Source organism: Entamoeba histolytica, genomic scaffold (assembly GCF_000208925.1).
Source record: "Entamoeba histolytica HM-1:IMSS scf_1104750519027 genomic scaffold, whole genome shotgun sequence".
NCBI classification, from domain to species: domain Eukaryota; phylum Evosea; order Mastigamoebida; family Endamoebidae; genus Entamoeba; species Entamoeba histolytica.
This window is the reverse complement of record NW_001915006.1, coordinates 24,789-41,379: the sequence shown is the minus strand read 5'-3', so window position 1 is coordinate 41,379 and position 16,591 is coordinate 24,789. Positions and strand designations below refer to the sequence as shown.

General features: G+C 25.6%; 11 protein-coding genes across 11 annotated transcripts; 7 read left to right on the top strand and 4 right to left on the bottom strand.

The window, feature by feature from the left end:
• Positions 1-1,585: 1,585 nt before the first annotated feature.
• Positions 1,586-3,208, top strand: EHI_180030 (uncharacterized protein; the record flags this gene model as incomplete). The annotated part of the gene is made up of 1 exon (XM_650472.1): positions 1,586-3,208. The coding sequence occupies one exon, from the start codon at positions 1,586-1,588 to the stop codon at positions 3,206-3,208; it is 1,623 nt and encodes a 540-aa protein (XP_655564.1).
• Positions 3,209-3,389: 181 nt separating this feature from the next.
• Positions 3,390-4,910, bottom strand: EHI_180020 (histidyl-tRNA synthetase, putative; the record flags this gene model as incomplete). The annotated part of the gene is made up of 1 exon (XM_650473.1): positions 3,390-4,910. The coding sequence occupies one exon, from the start codon at positions 4,908-4,910 to the stop codon at positions 3,390-3,392; it is 1,521 nt and encodes a 506-aa protein (XP_655565.1).
• A 998-nt stretch (positions 4,911-5,908) lies between these two features.
• On the top strand, positions 5,909-7,471 carry EHI_180010 (uncharacterized protein; the record flags this gene model as incomplete). Its single annotated transcript, XM_650474.1, has 1 exon — positions 5,909-7,471. The coding sequence occupies one exon, from the start codon at positions 5,909-5,911 to the stop codon at positions 7,469-7,471; it is 1,563 nt and encodes a 520-aa protein (XP_655566.1).
• A 520-nt stretch (positions 7,472-7,991) lies between these two features.
• Positions 7,992-8,804, top strand: EHI_180000 (eukaryotic translation initiation factor 4E, putative). The gene has a single exon (XM_650475.2). It carries the CDS (start codon positions 8,043-8,045, stop codon positions 8,643-8,645), a length of 603 nt encoding a protein of 200 aa, XP_655567.1. The 5' UTR covers positions 7,992-8,042; the 3' UTR covers positions 8,646-8,804.
• Positions 8,669-9,091, bottom strand: EHI_179990 (uncharacterized protein; the record flags this gene model as incomplete). Its single annotated transcript, XM_650476.1, has 1 exon — positions 8,669-9,091. One exon carries the CDS (start codon positions 9,089-9,091, stop codon positions 8,669-8,671), a length of 423 nt encoding a protein of 140 aa, XP_655568.1.
• Positions 9,092-9,198: 107 nt separating this feature from the next.
• On the top strand, positions 9,199-9,536 carry EHI_179980 (60S acidic ribosomal protein P2, putative). The gene has a single exon (XM_650477.2). It carries the CDS (start codon positions 9,202-9,204, stop codon positions 9,517-9,519), a length of 318 nt encoding a protein of 105 aa, XP_655569.1. The 5' UTR covers positions 9,199-9,201; the 3' UTR covers positions 9,520-9,536.
• A 148-nt stretch (positions 9,537-9,684) lies between these two features.
• On the top strand, positions 9,685-11,106 carry EHI_179970 (proteasome regulatory subunit, putative; the record flags this gene model as incomplete). The annotated part of the gene is made up of 1 exon (XM_650478.1): positions 9,685-11,106. The coding sequence occupies one exon, from the start codon at positions 9,685-9,687 to the stop codon at positions 11,104-11,106; it is 1,422 nt and encodes a 473-aa protein (XP_655570.1).
• A 69-nt stretch (positions 11,107-11,175) lies between these two features.
• EHI_179960 (SAM-dependent methyltransferase, putative) lies at positions 11,176-11,736 on the bottom strand (the record flags this gene model as incomplete). The annotated part of the gene is made up of 1 exon (XM_650479.1): positions 11,176-11,736. One exon carries the CDS (start codon positions 11,734-11,736, stop codon positions 11,176-11,178), a length of 561 nt encoding a protein of 186 aa, XP_655571.1.
• A 181-nt stretch (positions 11,737-11,917) lies between these two features.
• Positions 11,918-13,837, top strand: EHI_179950 (uncharacterized protein; the record flags this gene model as incomplete). Its single annotated transcript, XM_650480.1, has 1 exon — positions 11,918-13,837. One exon carries the CDS (start codon positions 11,918-11,920, stop codon positions 13,835-13,837), a length of 1,920 nt encoding a protein of 639 aa, XP_655572.1.
• Positions 13,838-13,911: 74 nt separating this feature from the next.
• EHI_179940 (uncharacterized protein) lies at positions 13,912-15,376 on the top strand (the record flags this gene model as incomplete). Its single annotated transcript, XM_650481.2, has 2 exons — positions 13,912-15,237; positions 15,293-15,376. 2 exons carry the CDS (start codon positions 13,912-13,914, stop codon positions 15,374-15,376), a joined length of 1,410 nt encoding a protein of 469 aa, XP_655573.2.
• A 324-nt stretch (positions 15,377-15,700) lies between these two features.
• On the bottom strand, positions 15,701-16,431 carry EHI_179930 (uncharacterized protein; the record flags this gene model as incomplete). The annotated part of the gene is made up of 2 exons (XM_650482.1): positions 15,701-16,127; positions 16,187-16,431. The coding sequence occupies 2 exons, from the start codon at positions 16,429-16,431 to the stop codon at positions 15,701-15,703; spliced, it is 672 nt and encodes a 223-aa protein (XP_655574.1).
• Positions 16,432-16,591: the final 160 nt, after the last annotated feature.

The window sequence follows — 16,591 nt, the reverse complement described above, 5'->3', positions numbered from 1 at the left end:
AATGTAATATATGAAATAATTAAAAGAAAAGAAAGATAAATAATAAAGAAATATGATATATTTAATAGATAATATAATTTATTATCAAATATAATAATATCAAATGATGAATTATTTTTATTTCAAAATATTTTGCATCCATAAAAATGTTGCTAAATATTTTGCATCATTAAATTTTGCATCATTAAATTTTGCGCTTTTTTATTGCACTTTTTTTATTTGTTTCAATAAAATTTGCATCCTTTATTTTTTTCATCCTTTTCTTCTTTTATCATCTCTTTTGTTTTATTACACTTTATCTTCTTTCTTTTTATATTCTCTCCTTTCTACTTTTATTCTTTCTTCATCTTCATCTACTTTTTACTTTCTTTTTATTCTTTTATATCATTCATTCTCTTCTTTTTCAATTATTTGCTTTTTTTCGTTGCCGTTTTTAGTTAAAGGAGTTGATTTTTTAATACATGTATATTTATCACAACTACCATTAGCAACAGAAATAATACTGTCGTAATTTAATTGAGTTGATTGAGTTGATAATGTTATTAATGACGACTCAGTTACTACTAATACAAAAGTATTTGCATTGGTTTTTGTTTTATCACAATAGTCTTGAGTTAATAATTGATTATAATTACATAATACTGTTGAATAAGGAAGTTTAATTTCTTGAGCAGTAGAACAATCATTTGAATATGGTATTTCATTTATATATTCTATTTGAACTTTAATATTATCATCATTTGATCCTGAATCAATAAAAATATATTTTGAAAAACTTGAGTCAATATAAAATGGTCCATTTCTTACTGAACAATAATAGTCATTACATCCATTTTTTAATTCAATTGGAATATAATTATGATTTGTTATTCCATATGCATTAATTTTAATAGATTTATAATTTAAATTAGATTTAATAAAATACCATTTTCCTTTTGATTTTATTTCTTTTCCGTAACATCCATGAGAAGAGTATTTTAATTCATTTATTGAAAATAAATCATTTGTATTTTGATCAATAACTTTTGCATTAAAACAAGTATCATATTGGTATTTTGTTATTGGTTGAATTCTAAGAACTAAATGACAACTTGGTTCAAGACAAATAACACGAAGAATAATATTAATTGAAGATTCATTAGTATATCTAATATATGCGTGACTTCCACATTGTTTTGAAGATGAAATAAGACATAAAGAATTATCACATTGATCAATAATTTCAAAATACGAACTTCCATCATCCGAATCACATGTGTCTATTAAAAGTTCATTTTGATGACTTTGTATTTGAACAAAATAAGCATATCTTTGAACTTGAGTGTTTTCGCAATAATTGTTACTTCTTTTTTGAGTTTCATTAATAAAAATTTTATAACTAATAAAATCTTCACAATTAACTATTTCTCTTGTTTGACATTGGTCAAACTGTGCAAAGCAATTAACAAATAATAATGATGATAATGAAGTCCAGAACATAAACCGTTAATATTAAGTTCATTTTGGCTTGAAACAAAAAACTTGAATCGAAAAAGGAATTAAAAAAATAAAAGAGAAAACTAAAAAAAATAAAGAAGAATAGCAAATGAAGACTGCCCTTGATATTGTTAATAGAAAAATTTACTCTGCAAGTAAAAGTGTTAAAGAAAAAAGAAATGAAGAGATAAAAGAAGTTGACGAAGAGTTTGAAACGATTGACAATGAATTTAAAATTCAACAATGTCAATTTCAACATATTATGAATTCGTTATCAACACATTTAAATGTTATTAGAAAAACACCCCAAAGTCTTTTGAAGATTGGAGATTCTTTTCTTCAGATATTTAATCAAGAAGATGACATTTATAATCACGTATTACAATTTAACTCTTCTTGTCAAATTAGACAAATGGCAGAATATGACTATGCTACTGCATATGAAATATTATATTCTAATGCTCATTCATGTATTATTCAATATAATGAATTAGAGGATAGAAAAAAAATAATGAAAGATAGAAAGATTGACTGGGAATTATCACAAAGTCGTGTCAGAGAAATGAAAAAAAAGAAAAACCAAAAAGGTATTGATGAATTACTTGAAAAAGAAGAATTTGCAGATGTTGCTTATCATGAACTAAGAAATGAATTAATCCAAGACATGTGTCTTATGATGAATATGGTTGTTAAATATAGAAGTACATTATTTCGTGCTGTAGTTGAACTTGAAATGAAAAAAAGAGATGGTGTTAATGAAGCATTATCTATTATAAGTAAATTTGGTGGAGAACAAGGTGCTGCCCCTCAGTATGTTATTACTGAACCACTTCACAGTTATATTAGTGAATTACATTGTTATGACTTTATTCAAAGAAGAAAACATAAAATAACCACGTCATCATCCACAGGTAGTACTAGTGTTTCTGCAAAACATGTTCCTGAAAAAACATTACCTAAAACACCTTCAAAACCATCACTAATGAGCCAAGAAATGAAATTAAAAAATGAAATAATTAATGGCATTAAGAAAGAAATTGAAGAAGAAAGTCAGTATAAAATAAAAAAAAATGAGACTATTGTCTCTTCTTCTCTTGGTCAAACAGAAGAAGAAAAAAAAGAAGAACGTCAAACACAACAGGAAAAAGAAAAAGAGAGTAATGATATAACACATAAACCAGAACATACTGAGAAAAAAGAACAAAACCCATTTGATAGTAGTAGTAGTGAAAGTGATGATATCAGTACTGAAAAGGAAGAAAATAAAACATTGGAAAGTAGTGAATCAAGTCAAGAAGAAGATAAGCTACATAGTACATCATCAGAAAATACTGATGAAAGTAGTGAAGTTATTACCATTCCAGAAGAAAATAAAAATGATGTTATTGAAGTTAATGAAGAACAAGAAAAAACAAATGAGAATAATCAAACTGAAGACCAAAACAATATAAGTCTTCAAAATAATCAAAACAAAACCCAAGATGAAATAAAAGAAATAACTCAAAACTCTTCAACTCCAATTGTTTCAAAACCAGAAGAAATTCCCTTACCAAATCGACCAATTTTGAGTATGAAAGCATTGTATGATTATGAAGCATCTGATTCTACTGAATTATCATTAAGAGAAGGGGATATTATTAATATTTATGATAATTCTGGTGATTGGTGGATGGCTGAATTAAATGGAAAACGAGGCTTAGTTCCAGCTAATTTTATTGACTATATTAAATAACACAACTAAATTAATTATTGTCATTTAATTCTGTTTCTGGTTTAAATAAATATATTATTATGTATGTTGTAATACTTTATATTTTTGATATATCATATATCATTAATACAATTAAAATAAAATGACTAAAAATTATATTTACATTCAAAACTACTCAATTAAATGTTTATTGTATTTAAATTTAATTAAATACATTTAATTGATGTCTTACTTGTTTAAATTGTTTGACTTCTTCTTCAGTGGCAAACATTTCAGGGTCTTCAGTTAAATAAGTGTCTTTATGTGTTAAACGATAAACAAGAGCAGGAATAAGTTTATCATCATCAATAGTAAGTTGTTTTTGAGTAATTAAATTTTTCAAAACAACTTTCTTTTCTTCTAACTCAGAACCACCGAAAATAACAGCAAACCTACATCCAATTTCATCTGCATCTCTTAGTTCTTGTTTAATTTTTGGATTTACTCTTTGTAATGTTTCTGCATAAATACCAACTTCCCAAAGTCTATTTAAATATTGAAGTCTATTAATAAGTCTATTCTTATCAACAGAAGCAACAAATACCTCAGTTTGAGCTTCATATAACTTAGAACTTTTACTTAATTTCTCTTCTAATATAATCATAATTCTTTCAAGTCCAACTGAAAATCCAACACATGGAATCTTATTTGCTCCGAAAATACCGACTAAATTATCGTATCTTCCTCCTCCTGCAATAGATCCTACAGATGTATTTCCAACTACCATAACTGCTTCAAAAATGACTCCTGTATAATAATCTAATCCTCTAACAAGACTCATATCAAATTCAACATTATCTAAACATCCTAAAGCATCACAATATTCAATCAATAACTTCATATCATTCATTGCATCTTTAGCTGTTTCTCCTAATTTCATATCAACAAGTTTTTGATACATTACCTTTGGTTTATCATGCATTTTAACATATTCTCCAACTTTCTGTGCAACAGCCCTATCAAGTCCTTTAACTTCTACCATTTCTTTTTCAACATCCTCCCATGAAACTTTATCTAATTTATCTACTGCACTGAAAATTGCTGGGAACTTTTCTCTTGGAACACCCGCAAGAACAAAAATTGCATCTAAAAGTTTTCTATGATTAATCTTAATTCTGAATGTTCCAATCTCTAAATCAGTTAAAACTTCATTAAGAATAGATACAATTTCTGCATCAGGAATCATTGGATCATATTCACCTGCAATATCAAAATCACATTGACAAAATTCTCTCTGTCTTCCACGTGTCATATATGGTTGATCTCTTCTATAAACCTTACCAATTTGATATCTTTTAATCTTTTTGACTCCATTAGTAGCAAGATATCTTGCAAAAGGAACAGTCAAATCATATCTCATTGATAACTTTTCACCTTCTCCTTGATCAGCTAAGTCATAAATAAGTTTTCCTCCTTCTTCTCCATATTTTGATGTAAGAATATCTTTTAATTCAAATACTGGAGTATCAATGGTAACAGCACCATGTCTTCTGAAACATCTAGTAATAGTTTGAATAGCAGTTTCTCTTGCATTCATGGTTTTAGGGAAATAATCACGAGTTCCTTTAGGTGTCTTTACAAGGAATTTTAATTGTTCTTTTTTTGTCTCTTTTTTTGGTTGTTTTGGAGTGTTTTGTTGAGACACTTCTTTAACTTCGTTGTTGGTAATTGGTTCAGTAGACATAATCTAAATCTGTATTGTTCATTTTGTTAAACCCTATTTTTTTGTTTTTCTTAATTATTTTTGCCTTGTGCTTTTCTTTCAATATAAAATATTTAAATCATTAGTATTTTTTAGTTTGTATAAAAGAAATAAAAAAATCTTCTTGTTATTCAAAGTTTTAAAAATAATAATAATTTTTTTTTTAAAATTTTAATATCTTTTTAGTAAATTAAAATATCAAAAATTTGTTTTATTAATTTTTTCAAAAAGGTACTTCAGCCTAACCATTAAATAAGTTATTTAATGTTTTATATAACTAGTAATGATATTGTGAGTATTAAAACATTTATAAGAAAAGAAAAATTTAAACATTTTTTATGTTAAATAATAAGATATGACACATTTAAATGTATAATTTTTATTGAAATATTTTCTCTTTAAATTTTGACTTATTAGAGTTATTATAACAAAAAGAAAAATAAAATGTGACACAAAAATAATTTCATTTTATATATTATAGTACTGTTTTTTAATTTACTAATGAAAAAAGTATCAATAAAAACAATAAAAAATAATAATCAAACAACTTCATAAAATGAGCTAAATAGACTTGAAATTATTATATTTTCGAGTTAATATTTTTCATCAAAATGACTCATGCCAAAAAGTCAAAAACAAATAGAAATAACAAAACTTTATTTAAATATAATGAAAGAATATTAATATAAAACATTTGTGGATTATAACTCTAAAAAAAAATCAAGAGATTATAGTACTGACTAGTGATAAATATGTTTTAAGAATAGTTGTTATAAAAAAATAATAATTCATTAAATTCAATCATCAATTAGTTAATATTAAATCTTCTTTTGATTTTTTCTTATTTTCTCTTAATAAACATGAATTTTTATAGCGAAAAACTCCCTTCTTTTTTAATCTTTTTCCAAACACTAAGAACTTTCTGTATTAATGGAATTTGCAGAAGAAAAAAAAGAATTAGAAATTAAGTGTTTAGTGAAATGTCTTATAAGATCCCTCGTTCAGAAGCTCTTGAAATTAATGAATCACCAAGTAGACTCAAAAGCTCTTTCTTTAAAATTAAGTCTATGGCTTCACATAACCTTCACGAGCATTGGGGAGTTATTTGGGGGAATTTTCAAACATTATTAGGAGAAGTTACAACTAAGGATTTACTAACTGAAACACAATGGAAAATACCAAGAACATTTAAACTTAAACAAGAACAACATGAAAGTCATATATTTTTATTGAATGTTATATCTTATCCAGATTTGGCTAAACGTCAATTGATGATGGAGTATTGTCAAAACACTCCTCGGATACAAGAAATACAAAGTAAAATTATAAGTTATGGAATGAATCAATATTATAAATCAATTCCTTTAAAAGCATCAATTCATGTTGATAGACCAACAGAAATAAGAATTCAAACTACACACATTCCAACATATTATCAATATGAGTTTGGAGTTCAAAAATTTGATGAAAATGATGTTGACATTGTTGTTTTTACTCTTCATATACCATTTATGGTTACATGTCCAACAGGATATCCAGTGATTGTTGTTGATGTTGGAGTGTATTTACCTAAAGGAATAATTAATCACAAATCATTTCATGATTCATTTTATGATTACATTAATCGTATCTTCTTTTATTATCAATTACTAAATATAACAATAAATAGGGAAGAATCAACAAATTATCTTAATGAACAATTACTTACATTTATTGATAAAATTGATGAATTTATTCAATTATTATACTCAAAAAAACAATACCATCTTCAATTACAATTCATTTATGAAGGTCATTCATTTATGGAACGTACTCGATATATTTCAGCAATTATTTCTGGTTATCTTCGAAGTTATTACACTGTTTGTGTTCCAACTTCTACAGATGAAATTAATGATATTTCATTGTTATTGGACCAATTTTCATCTCCAACAATGATAGAGTTACATTCAAATAATCTTACTGTTCAAATCAATCCTTTTTTTACTGTTCAGTTTGTTACAGCTATCGAACCAACAGATTATTTTATTTTTCCTTTTCCTTTATGTCTCATTGTAACAAAACAACTTTCAGTAGAGACAATGAAAGAAGTTAATATAATTTCTTATTATGCGTCAAGAGCAAGTTATTTCATTAATATCATTGACAAAGCATTAAAACTTGAAAATCCATTTCCTCAAATAAGTCCAATTGAATTATTACTTCCTTTAGAACATGAATTTATTATTGAAGACCTTGTAAAACGATCTATTGAATTAATTGATAAACGTAAAACATTAATAGCTAAATACCTATTTAAGGAGATATCAATCTTATTAATGAGTAAAGCAAGTATTTTATATAATGAACTATTGACACTAAATATTCCATTTGGTAAAACAATAATAGAAAAAATGGAGTCTTGTCTTGACTTACAAAAAGCAGACCTTCAACTAATTATTTGTATGTTAAAATATGAACAACCTATCATAGTAGCAAAGTTTCATGAAGCATTAACAGAAGCACTAGTTGAGGAAAGCCAAATCAAAAAGAATTTTTTTTAAAGTCAAATATCATTGTATTTTTGTTAACAATTTTTTTTTTGATTTTCTTTTTCAACTACAACAAATAATATAATATGTGAAAATACTTTGATGAGATTAATCCATTAATAACATAGTGAGTAGTAGAAATAATGGTACTTCTTTGATGTGAATTTGTTTGTTAAAGTTAATGGTTATACTATAAAGTAGAAAAAAAAAACATTGTCTAATATCATTTTTTTTCGATTTCTCCTTACACAAAATACTAAACAAATTAAAATTTATATTCTTACTTTCAAAATAGTTAGGAGTTTTTTCTATTTACGAACAATAAATAAGCTAATTATTACGTTGAGCTATATAAACTGAAGTCTATTATATCCAGCTTTGATTAAATAAATCCTAAAAGTTATGAGTAAATAGAAAGATAATTATATCATTTCAACATAAATTTTGAAAAGAAATAAATTTCAACCTAATTTAAAATCCTCAAAAAGAAAGTGATTATCATTTTTTTGTCAATTATCACTTTTTAATCTTTACTACCTATATAAACGTTTGGAAATATTTTATAAACAGTTATTGTAATTATATGAGTGTGAAAGTATTAGAACCACATCAATTGACTATGACGTTAAACGCTGAACCTATTGATGGTCAACATAAATTAAATACTTCTTGGACATTATGGTATGACCAACCTTCAAATGAAAGTATTCCGTATGGGTCAAACACAAAAGAGGTTTATTGTTTTGGTACTGTTGAAAACTTTTGGAGAATGTACAACAATATCATCAAAGCCTCTGATTTAGTTTGTATGAGTAGTTATTATCTATTTAGAAAGGGTATTGAACCAAAATGGGAAGATGCACAAAATAAAAATGGAGGTAGATGGATTCATTATTGTAGTAAAACTATGAAGAATGAAGGAATTGAGGAAAAGTGGTTAAACACTATTTTAGCATGCATTGGAGAAGATTTTCCTTCAAGTGAGTTAGTCAAAGGGTGTGTTTTTAATTGTAAAAAAAATCAAATAAGGATTTCTTTATGGGTAGGGGAGCATGATGATTCTAAAGCTGTGAAATTGATTGGAAGTAAGTTTAAATCAATTCTTGACCTTGATCAGGAAAAAATAGTCTTCCATATTCACCAAGATTCTGTTGATGGACGTTTCTTTAATGTTATCAGTTTATAATATCAAACCATATTAATAAACAATTAGTTATTATTTTCTTCAATAATTCTTTTTAATACTTCTGTGGTAATATCAAAGTCTTTATCTGGACTTTCTTTTACTTTACAAGCTCTTCTAATTCTTTCTAATTCTTTTTTTTTATTAATTATTTCATCGTTAATTTTTTCTTGATAATATTTTCTTTGTTCTTTAATTTTTTCTTGTTTTGCTTTCTCATCCATTGTTTTACAATTTTTTTCTACCCATTCTAATACCATAATTTCTATTTTTCTACGTAATTCATGTTCAATAATCTCCTGATCCATGAAATTATTCTTTTTTGGTTTGGTCATATAGTACTGACTACCAACATTTTCAGTATTCTTTTTTAGATATGATTTACTCATTTGAACATACCCAGAAGTACCAGTTCCACGGACTGTTCGTAGTCCTAAATTATTATACATTTATGAAATTTTTAGTTCTTTTCTTATATTCATTATTATTTCTTATATTAAAGCTATAATTAATAAAAAGAAATTATTAAAACTAAAAAAAAGTAACCCTTTTAACCATTATGCAATACATCGCAGCTTATATCCTTTGTACTATTGGACACGAACACGCAGAAGAAGCTAAGGTTAAAGAAATTCTTACTGCTGCTGGTGCTGAAATTGATGAAGCTAAAGTCAAACAAGTTTTTGATGCTATGAATGGTAAAAATGTTTGGGAAGTAATTGAAGCTGGAAAGAAACAAATGGGATCAATGGCTGTTGCAGCTGCTGCTCCAGCCGCTACTGCTGCACAAACTGAGACTAAAGCTGAAGAAAAGAAAGAAGAGAAAAAAGAAGAAGAAGAAGAGGAAGACTTCGGAGGATTTGGTGATCTCTTCTAATTGAAATGCTTTGTGTTATTTAACATTTTTTTATAACAATATTTTTTAATAAAACAAAATTTTAGGAAAGTAAGAAGTGAATTTTTAGAAATAATGAAAAAAAAATAAAACTTCAAAAAGTAAAAAATAAAAACTTCAAGTACTAAAAAATCAAATAGAAAGGAAATGGAAGTAGAAATTCAAAAAGGAATTGATCAATTAGATAATCAAGTGACTAACACCATTAATAGTGCTATTCAAGTTATTCAAAAAAGTGTTACAGAAAAAGGAGAACGATTAATGAATAAATTAAATCATCAAACAGCATGGTTACGTAAACATTTATTTAGACCTAATATTCTTCTTAGTGCTGTAGAAAAACATGTTAAAACAACTTCATTATTATATTCTCCATTGAGGTCATTTACTATTTCACATTTTCCATCATCAGGAAATGATGTTAATATTCTTCAACCATTACCATCAGTTACATTAAATGAAATATTGCCAATTGGTGATTTAGAAATAGAAAGTTATATATTATTATTAGTTGTGATTGCTTGTCTTGATAATCAAAAATATCCTGAAGCCTTCTTTTGGGCACAACAATCAGTTAGTCGTGCACATTTATTACATATTTCTACAGATGCTTTAATTGCAAAATTATATTTTTATTATGAACGTGCTGCAGAGCTTTGTAAAGTAACTATCATTGATCAATTATTAATAGCTCATACTACAGCAACATTAAGACAAGCTAATGAAACAAAAGCTACATTAACTAATCTTATTGTTCGTTGTTATTTGGCTACATCACAATACTCAGTTTGTGAAAAGTTTATTACAAAAAGTTTAATTAACCAAAGTGTCTCTAATCAACAACAAGCTCGTTATTATTATTATCTTGGAAGAATTCAATGTATTCATTTAAAATATTCAGACGCTTATGACTCATTAACAACAGCTATAAGAAAAGCACCACAATTACCAAAAGCATATGGATTTCATGTTTGTGTAACTAAATGGTTAACTCTTGTTCAATTATTAATGGGAGAAATTCCAAGAAGAAATGTATTTTTACAAAATGGAATGTTAAAAGCACTTCTTCCATATTATAGATTAACTCAAGCAGTTCAAGTTGGTGGTTTAGAAGAATTTAAGAAAGTAGTTGAGGAATTTAAAGATTGGTTTACAGAAGATAAAACAAATGGATTAGTTATTCGTATTAGACAAAATGTTATTAAAACTGCTATTAGAAAGATTTATGTTTCATACAGTAGAATTGGATTATCAGAAATTCAAAAGAAACTACAATTAGATAGTGTTGAAGATACTGAATTTATTGTTGCTAAATGTATTCAAGATAATGTTATTGATGCAGTAATTGATCATGAAAATCAAATATTAATTGGTAAAAATACATTAGACATTTATACTACTAATGAACCTCAAATTATTTTAGAAAATAGAATCCGTGGATGTATGCAATTACAAAGAGATATTGAAAAAGCTATGATTTTTGAAGATAATACAAAGAGAGTATTAGAATCAGGTGCTTATTTCAATGTTGATATTCATGATAACGGTATTATTGGAGATATGCATTAATTATTAAGAATATCATTGAAGAAGAAAAACAAATAATTGACTTTTTTTTCTTTTTTAAATTAAATTCATTTAAAATGCTGGTAACAAACAATCATCTTCATTGGTTCCATATTTACCTTCTTTACTTTGCCAATCATAATAATAAAGTTTCATTGCTTCATTCACTTTTGTTGGAATAATGTTTTTTATTGGAAATCTTATTGAAACACACCTTCTTGAATGATCTGCTCTTAAATATTCTAACACCTTTGGTTTCATCATCTTAATAATCCTTGGGACAAAATAAAAACATACACAATCACATTGATAAAAGTCAAAATCTGGTCGTGAAAAGTCATCGACTTGAAAGTGAAGATAAGTATTTAATTTTTTTTCATTCATTTCTTTTATACAACCATCAATCAAATCTTGATTAATATCAATCCCAACTCCTTTACAATGAGTTAACTCAACGGCACTTATAACTATTCTACCATCTCCACATCCAACATCAATTATTTTATCTTTTTCTGTAACACCTAATAATTTTATAACTTCTTCACAGAGTTGTGGTGGTGATGTGATAAATGGAATGAGTTGTCCTTGAGGTGGTTCAGGTTCATTTGCATAAGGCATCCAATCATTGTCCATTGTTATTGTTTTTCCATAATTTTTTTTTAAAAAACCTAATTATCTTTTTTTAGAAATAAAAATGTTATTTATAATAATTTTATGTTTTTAAATACAAACATCAATAGAAAAAATAATAATTTAATCTTCATAATTAAATAGTTCTTTTAAAAAGAAACTAAAATTTTTTTTTAAACGACAGATGAAGTTGTTCAATACTATTTGGACGATATTACTAAAAAGTATTAATGGAGAATCACCATCTATTTCTGAAGTTATGAAAATTAATTCTATGGTATCTGAAATAATTTCTCATCAAACTACTGAGAGAGTATGTCAGTTATATGAGTTATTAGATAAGTCTTTACAAGAATTCTTTGCTAAAGTCTTAAAGACCTTTGAGTCTTTCTCACCAAATAAAATTTTAGTGTCATATTTAACATTTATTCAAACACTATCTCATCTTAGAAAGATGATGAAGATTGTACTATATCCTATCTACATAACTATTCCTATGATCAGATCTCAAAAATTCTCTTCTTTCCCAACACCAGAACAAGTATTCTTAAATGGACTTAGAAATTATTTTTATACACCTCTTGTTGGCCAATTAGATCCTAATATTAATAAAGAAATGGGTTATTATACATCTTCTAATACTGAACTTTCTAAAAAGGCTGAATTAAAATTAACTCAATTCTATACTAATTTATGGGATATGGCAAGTTGTTCTTCATATATTAATCAAGAAGATAATAAAACACAAGAAATCTTAAAATATTGTACCTTTGTATTAAATCATTTTAATAATCTCGAAAATAATTTTGTTGTCATTTATCATTATTGTGAAAAGACAGTTCCTTTATCTGTTCGAGAAGAGGTAGAAAAAGTATTATATACCAAAATATTTGGTCAAGAGTCATTAGAAAAGTTTACTTCTATTTTTATTCAACACTTCACTTCAAAATTTGAATATACTCAAACAATTTATCGTGCCTCAAAAACTATTGGACTTTCTAGTAAATTTGATGAAGTATTAAAAGAGTTCTTAGTAAATGATTTTAAAGAAAAAGAAGAAAAACAAATTATTATTAATTATATGTATTGGAAAAATTTTATACAAGCACATTATCCAGAAGTTACAGATTTTAGTAATAGTCTTAAAAATGTTCTTAATAATTTGTTGTCTAAAGGATTTGGTGTTAAAACAGTTGCTGTTGAATTGATGAAAGATAATGAAATGAGTGTTGCAATGGAATTATATAACATTTGTGAAATTAAAGACTCTATTCATACTTCATTAATATCATTCATTGGAGTTGCTCTTGTTAATGGAAAAGAAGTTCCACATAAGTTTTTACAGTCTGTTAGTCCATCAACTGGAGGTAGTTTCATTTATATAACAAAACGAATGATTGCTGATTCAAAAGAATCTTCAGAATTATCTCATCAATTTATGAAAACAACATATTATCAATGTTTACACACATCAATGCAAATTAATGTTTTAATTGCTACTAATCATATTTGGCCATTAACATTTGTTTCTGTACCACCATTAGAAGCTTTAAAACCTATTATTGTTATGTTTGTTGGATTTTATCATAAAAAATATGTTAAAAGAATGTTAAGATTCTTACATAAGTCATCAATTTATAATATACAATTTAATGGGTGTAAAGGAATTCATACGTTAAATCATAGTCAAGCAGTAGCATTAATTATGGCGAGTGAAGGAAATTTAACAGAAGATGAATTTAAAAATAAAGTTATTGGTGGAGAAGGAGTTATTTCATTTTTGAAGAAAATGAATTTAATTGATACAAATAATAAAATTATTCCAATTCAGGAAGATGTTAATATCTCAACACATAAAGTAATTTCAAAACAAAAAATAAAGGAAGAGTCTATCATCAAAGATACTAGTTTAGCTATTCAAGCCAAGATTGTTAGAACAATGAAAAGAGCCAAGTCAGCAACAAAAAAACAAATCATTTCTATGATACAATCTGATGACTTAGTTGTCGATGCAAAACTCATTCAGCCTTATCTTGATGAAATGGTAATCAAAGAATATTTGGAGTATGATTCTAACAAAGACATTTACAATTATATTTCATAAAACATTTTTTTTTTTAATTATTTTTATGTTATTTATAAAACCCTTTTACTTGAAAAACCAAAAGTTGTTGAAGAATGGAACAAATATTGAAAGATAAACAAGAGTTAAGAAATGATATGAGAAGAAGTCGAAGGAGAGAAATGATGGAACAAAAAAGAAATCAAATTAGTAGTGAAGTTATTAACGTTCCAATATTACCAACAATTGAGGTTATTTCTCAACAATGTAATGACGTAATGAACCAAGGAAATTTATCATTAATTCCAACACTTAGGTCGTATTTATCAAACGAATCATTACAACAATCATTAATAATTAAATCTGGGATTATTCCGTATTTAGTTAGAACATTACCAAATATGGAAACAGTGTCGTTACTTAATACTCTTTTTCTATTGAATGATTTTTGTTCACTTAGTGAAGAATGTTCAAAGCATCTTCTTGATAGTGGGTTTAATTCTCACGTTCATTTATTATTACAAAGCGATAATATTTCAATAGTTATTTCAACAATTTATATTCTTTCAAATATTAGTGCATTTGATGAATTAAAATTAATTATTTCACAACTTAGTATTATTAATATTTATTCAACACTCTTTCAAAAATATAAATCCGATAAATCATTACAACATGCAATGTCATGGCTCTTTCTTAATATGTGTAGAGGAAGTATAATAAATTATAATGAAGTTAGTCAATACATACAATATTTCTTAGTTCAAGTAAATGACATTTATGATATTGACTCTGTTTCAGATGCATTATGGGCATTTTATTATGTAAGTAGTAAACCAAAATTTAGTGATTTAATTGATAATGATATTGTCTATGAAAAAGTTATTCAATACTTACCAAATGATAATATAAAATTATCAATTCCTTCAATAAAAATTGCAAATAATATGATTGTTAAAAATGAGTTTATTGTAGAAAAAATGATATCATATGGAATATTAGATATATTAAAAGAATTAACTAAAAAAAATCAAAACGACGAAATTGCAGACATTTATCAAATTCTTTCAAATATTGCTGCATGTGAAAATATTGAAATAATTAAACAATTTGAAAGTAGTGGATTTATTGAAATACTTATACAATCTTATGAAGATGAGAAAAGAAGTTGTGTCAAGGAAAATATTGAATGGACGTTAGCAAATTATATATATGGTTGTTCAAATGAATTATTATCTTTAACTCTACAAAAAAGTATTGGAATACTTCCAATACTTATTCAAATATTACAAAACCATATGACTGAAATAAAAAAACAACAATTAATTTCTATTACTTTAAAAGGAATATTAAATATTTTAAAATTTGCAGATGAAGTTAATTTAGATTTAACATCAATCTTAGAACAATTCTATTTTGAAAATATTTGTGAAGATCTTTCAGTTTGTTCATTATTAAATGTTTTTTTTTATTACTTAAAGATATTTATTTTAGTAGTTAAGCTCTAAGAATTCAACTGTCAGAAAAAGAGCTCAATTTATTTTGGATAATTATTTTGCGTTTGAAGACGATGAACTTTAATTAATTTTTTTTTCTCTTTTGTTTTTGTGTTTAAATCTAGCCAAACTAATATTAAAAAAACACAACTTATGTTTGATTGTCAATAATAAAAATTAAATGGTTTAATGTTGCTATTTTTTGTTATTTATTGTCATTAAAAAGGGTAATTTCTTATTTGTTATGAAATTAATGGTATTTGAGAAAAAAAAGCTTTTGAAGAAAGAATAATTTTCTGAAATAATAAGTAATAATCACTAATTATTTGAATTGGTATTGTTTTAACTTTTAGAAATGTTGTTTTTTAGTATAATTATTATAATTCTTAAATTCATTTGAAGAAATAAATTAATGTTTTATGAAATAATATAACAATACAATGATAATAATAATGCCAATCAATCCACCATAAACAATTAATTTATCAACTTTATTTCTTGAATGAATTAAATCCATTACTGTTTTAGATAATCCTAAAATACTTGTCATTTCACTCCATCTTAATTGAGTACGAGATAATCTTGAATCTTGTTCTTCAATCATAAAAACTGTTGCATTAATATTCTCACTAATATCATGAGCTAATGCTTCAGATGCTCTTAGTGATTCATTTTCTTTCGCATATAATCCCATTCTTGTTTTTCTCATACCAACACGTTCTTCATTTTTTTTTGATGTATCATTTATTTTGTCAATATAATCTTTCTTTTCGGTTTCTTTAGCATCAATTTCTTCAACTAAACTTTTTCTTTCTTCTTCAATTTGGTCTATTTTACTAGAATATTATTTATTAATTCAATATTGAGTAAATTCTTTACTTAATAATAAACAAACGCAACAAAAAACATCCTTTTAGTTGCTTCAACAGAAACAATATTTTCTTTGATCTCTTTGATTTCTCCATCAATAACACCAATTTTAGAAAGTAATGGCTCTGTTGGTGGAAATGTAATTACAGAATATTCTTTTGGTTCACTAGATAAGATTAAATCTGTTTCATTTACAATGGCATCCCATTCATTTCTTACTTCAACAAGTTCAGTTTCGACGTTAATCAATAATCTTTTTAAATCTGTCATTAATTTATCAATTGTTTTTGACAGTTCTTTTAACCCCAAAATTACTTTTCAATGATGAATTTTTATTGTTTTATATCACATGATAGTTTTTTTATAAATATTTTTTGTATGACATTTTTATTTCTATCAAACAAAAATGATATTTGTTAGAGAATAAAAA

Coding starts and splice junctions, on each gene's coding strand:
- EHI_180000 (XM_650475.2), top strand. CDS start 8,043: ATGAGTGTGAAAGTATTAGAACCACATCAATTGACTATGACGTTAAAC.
- EHI_179980 (XM_650477.2), top strand. CDS start 9,202: ATGCAATACATCGCAGCTTATATCCTTTGTACTATTGGACACGAACAC.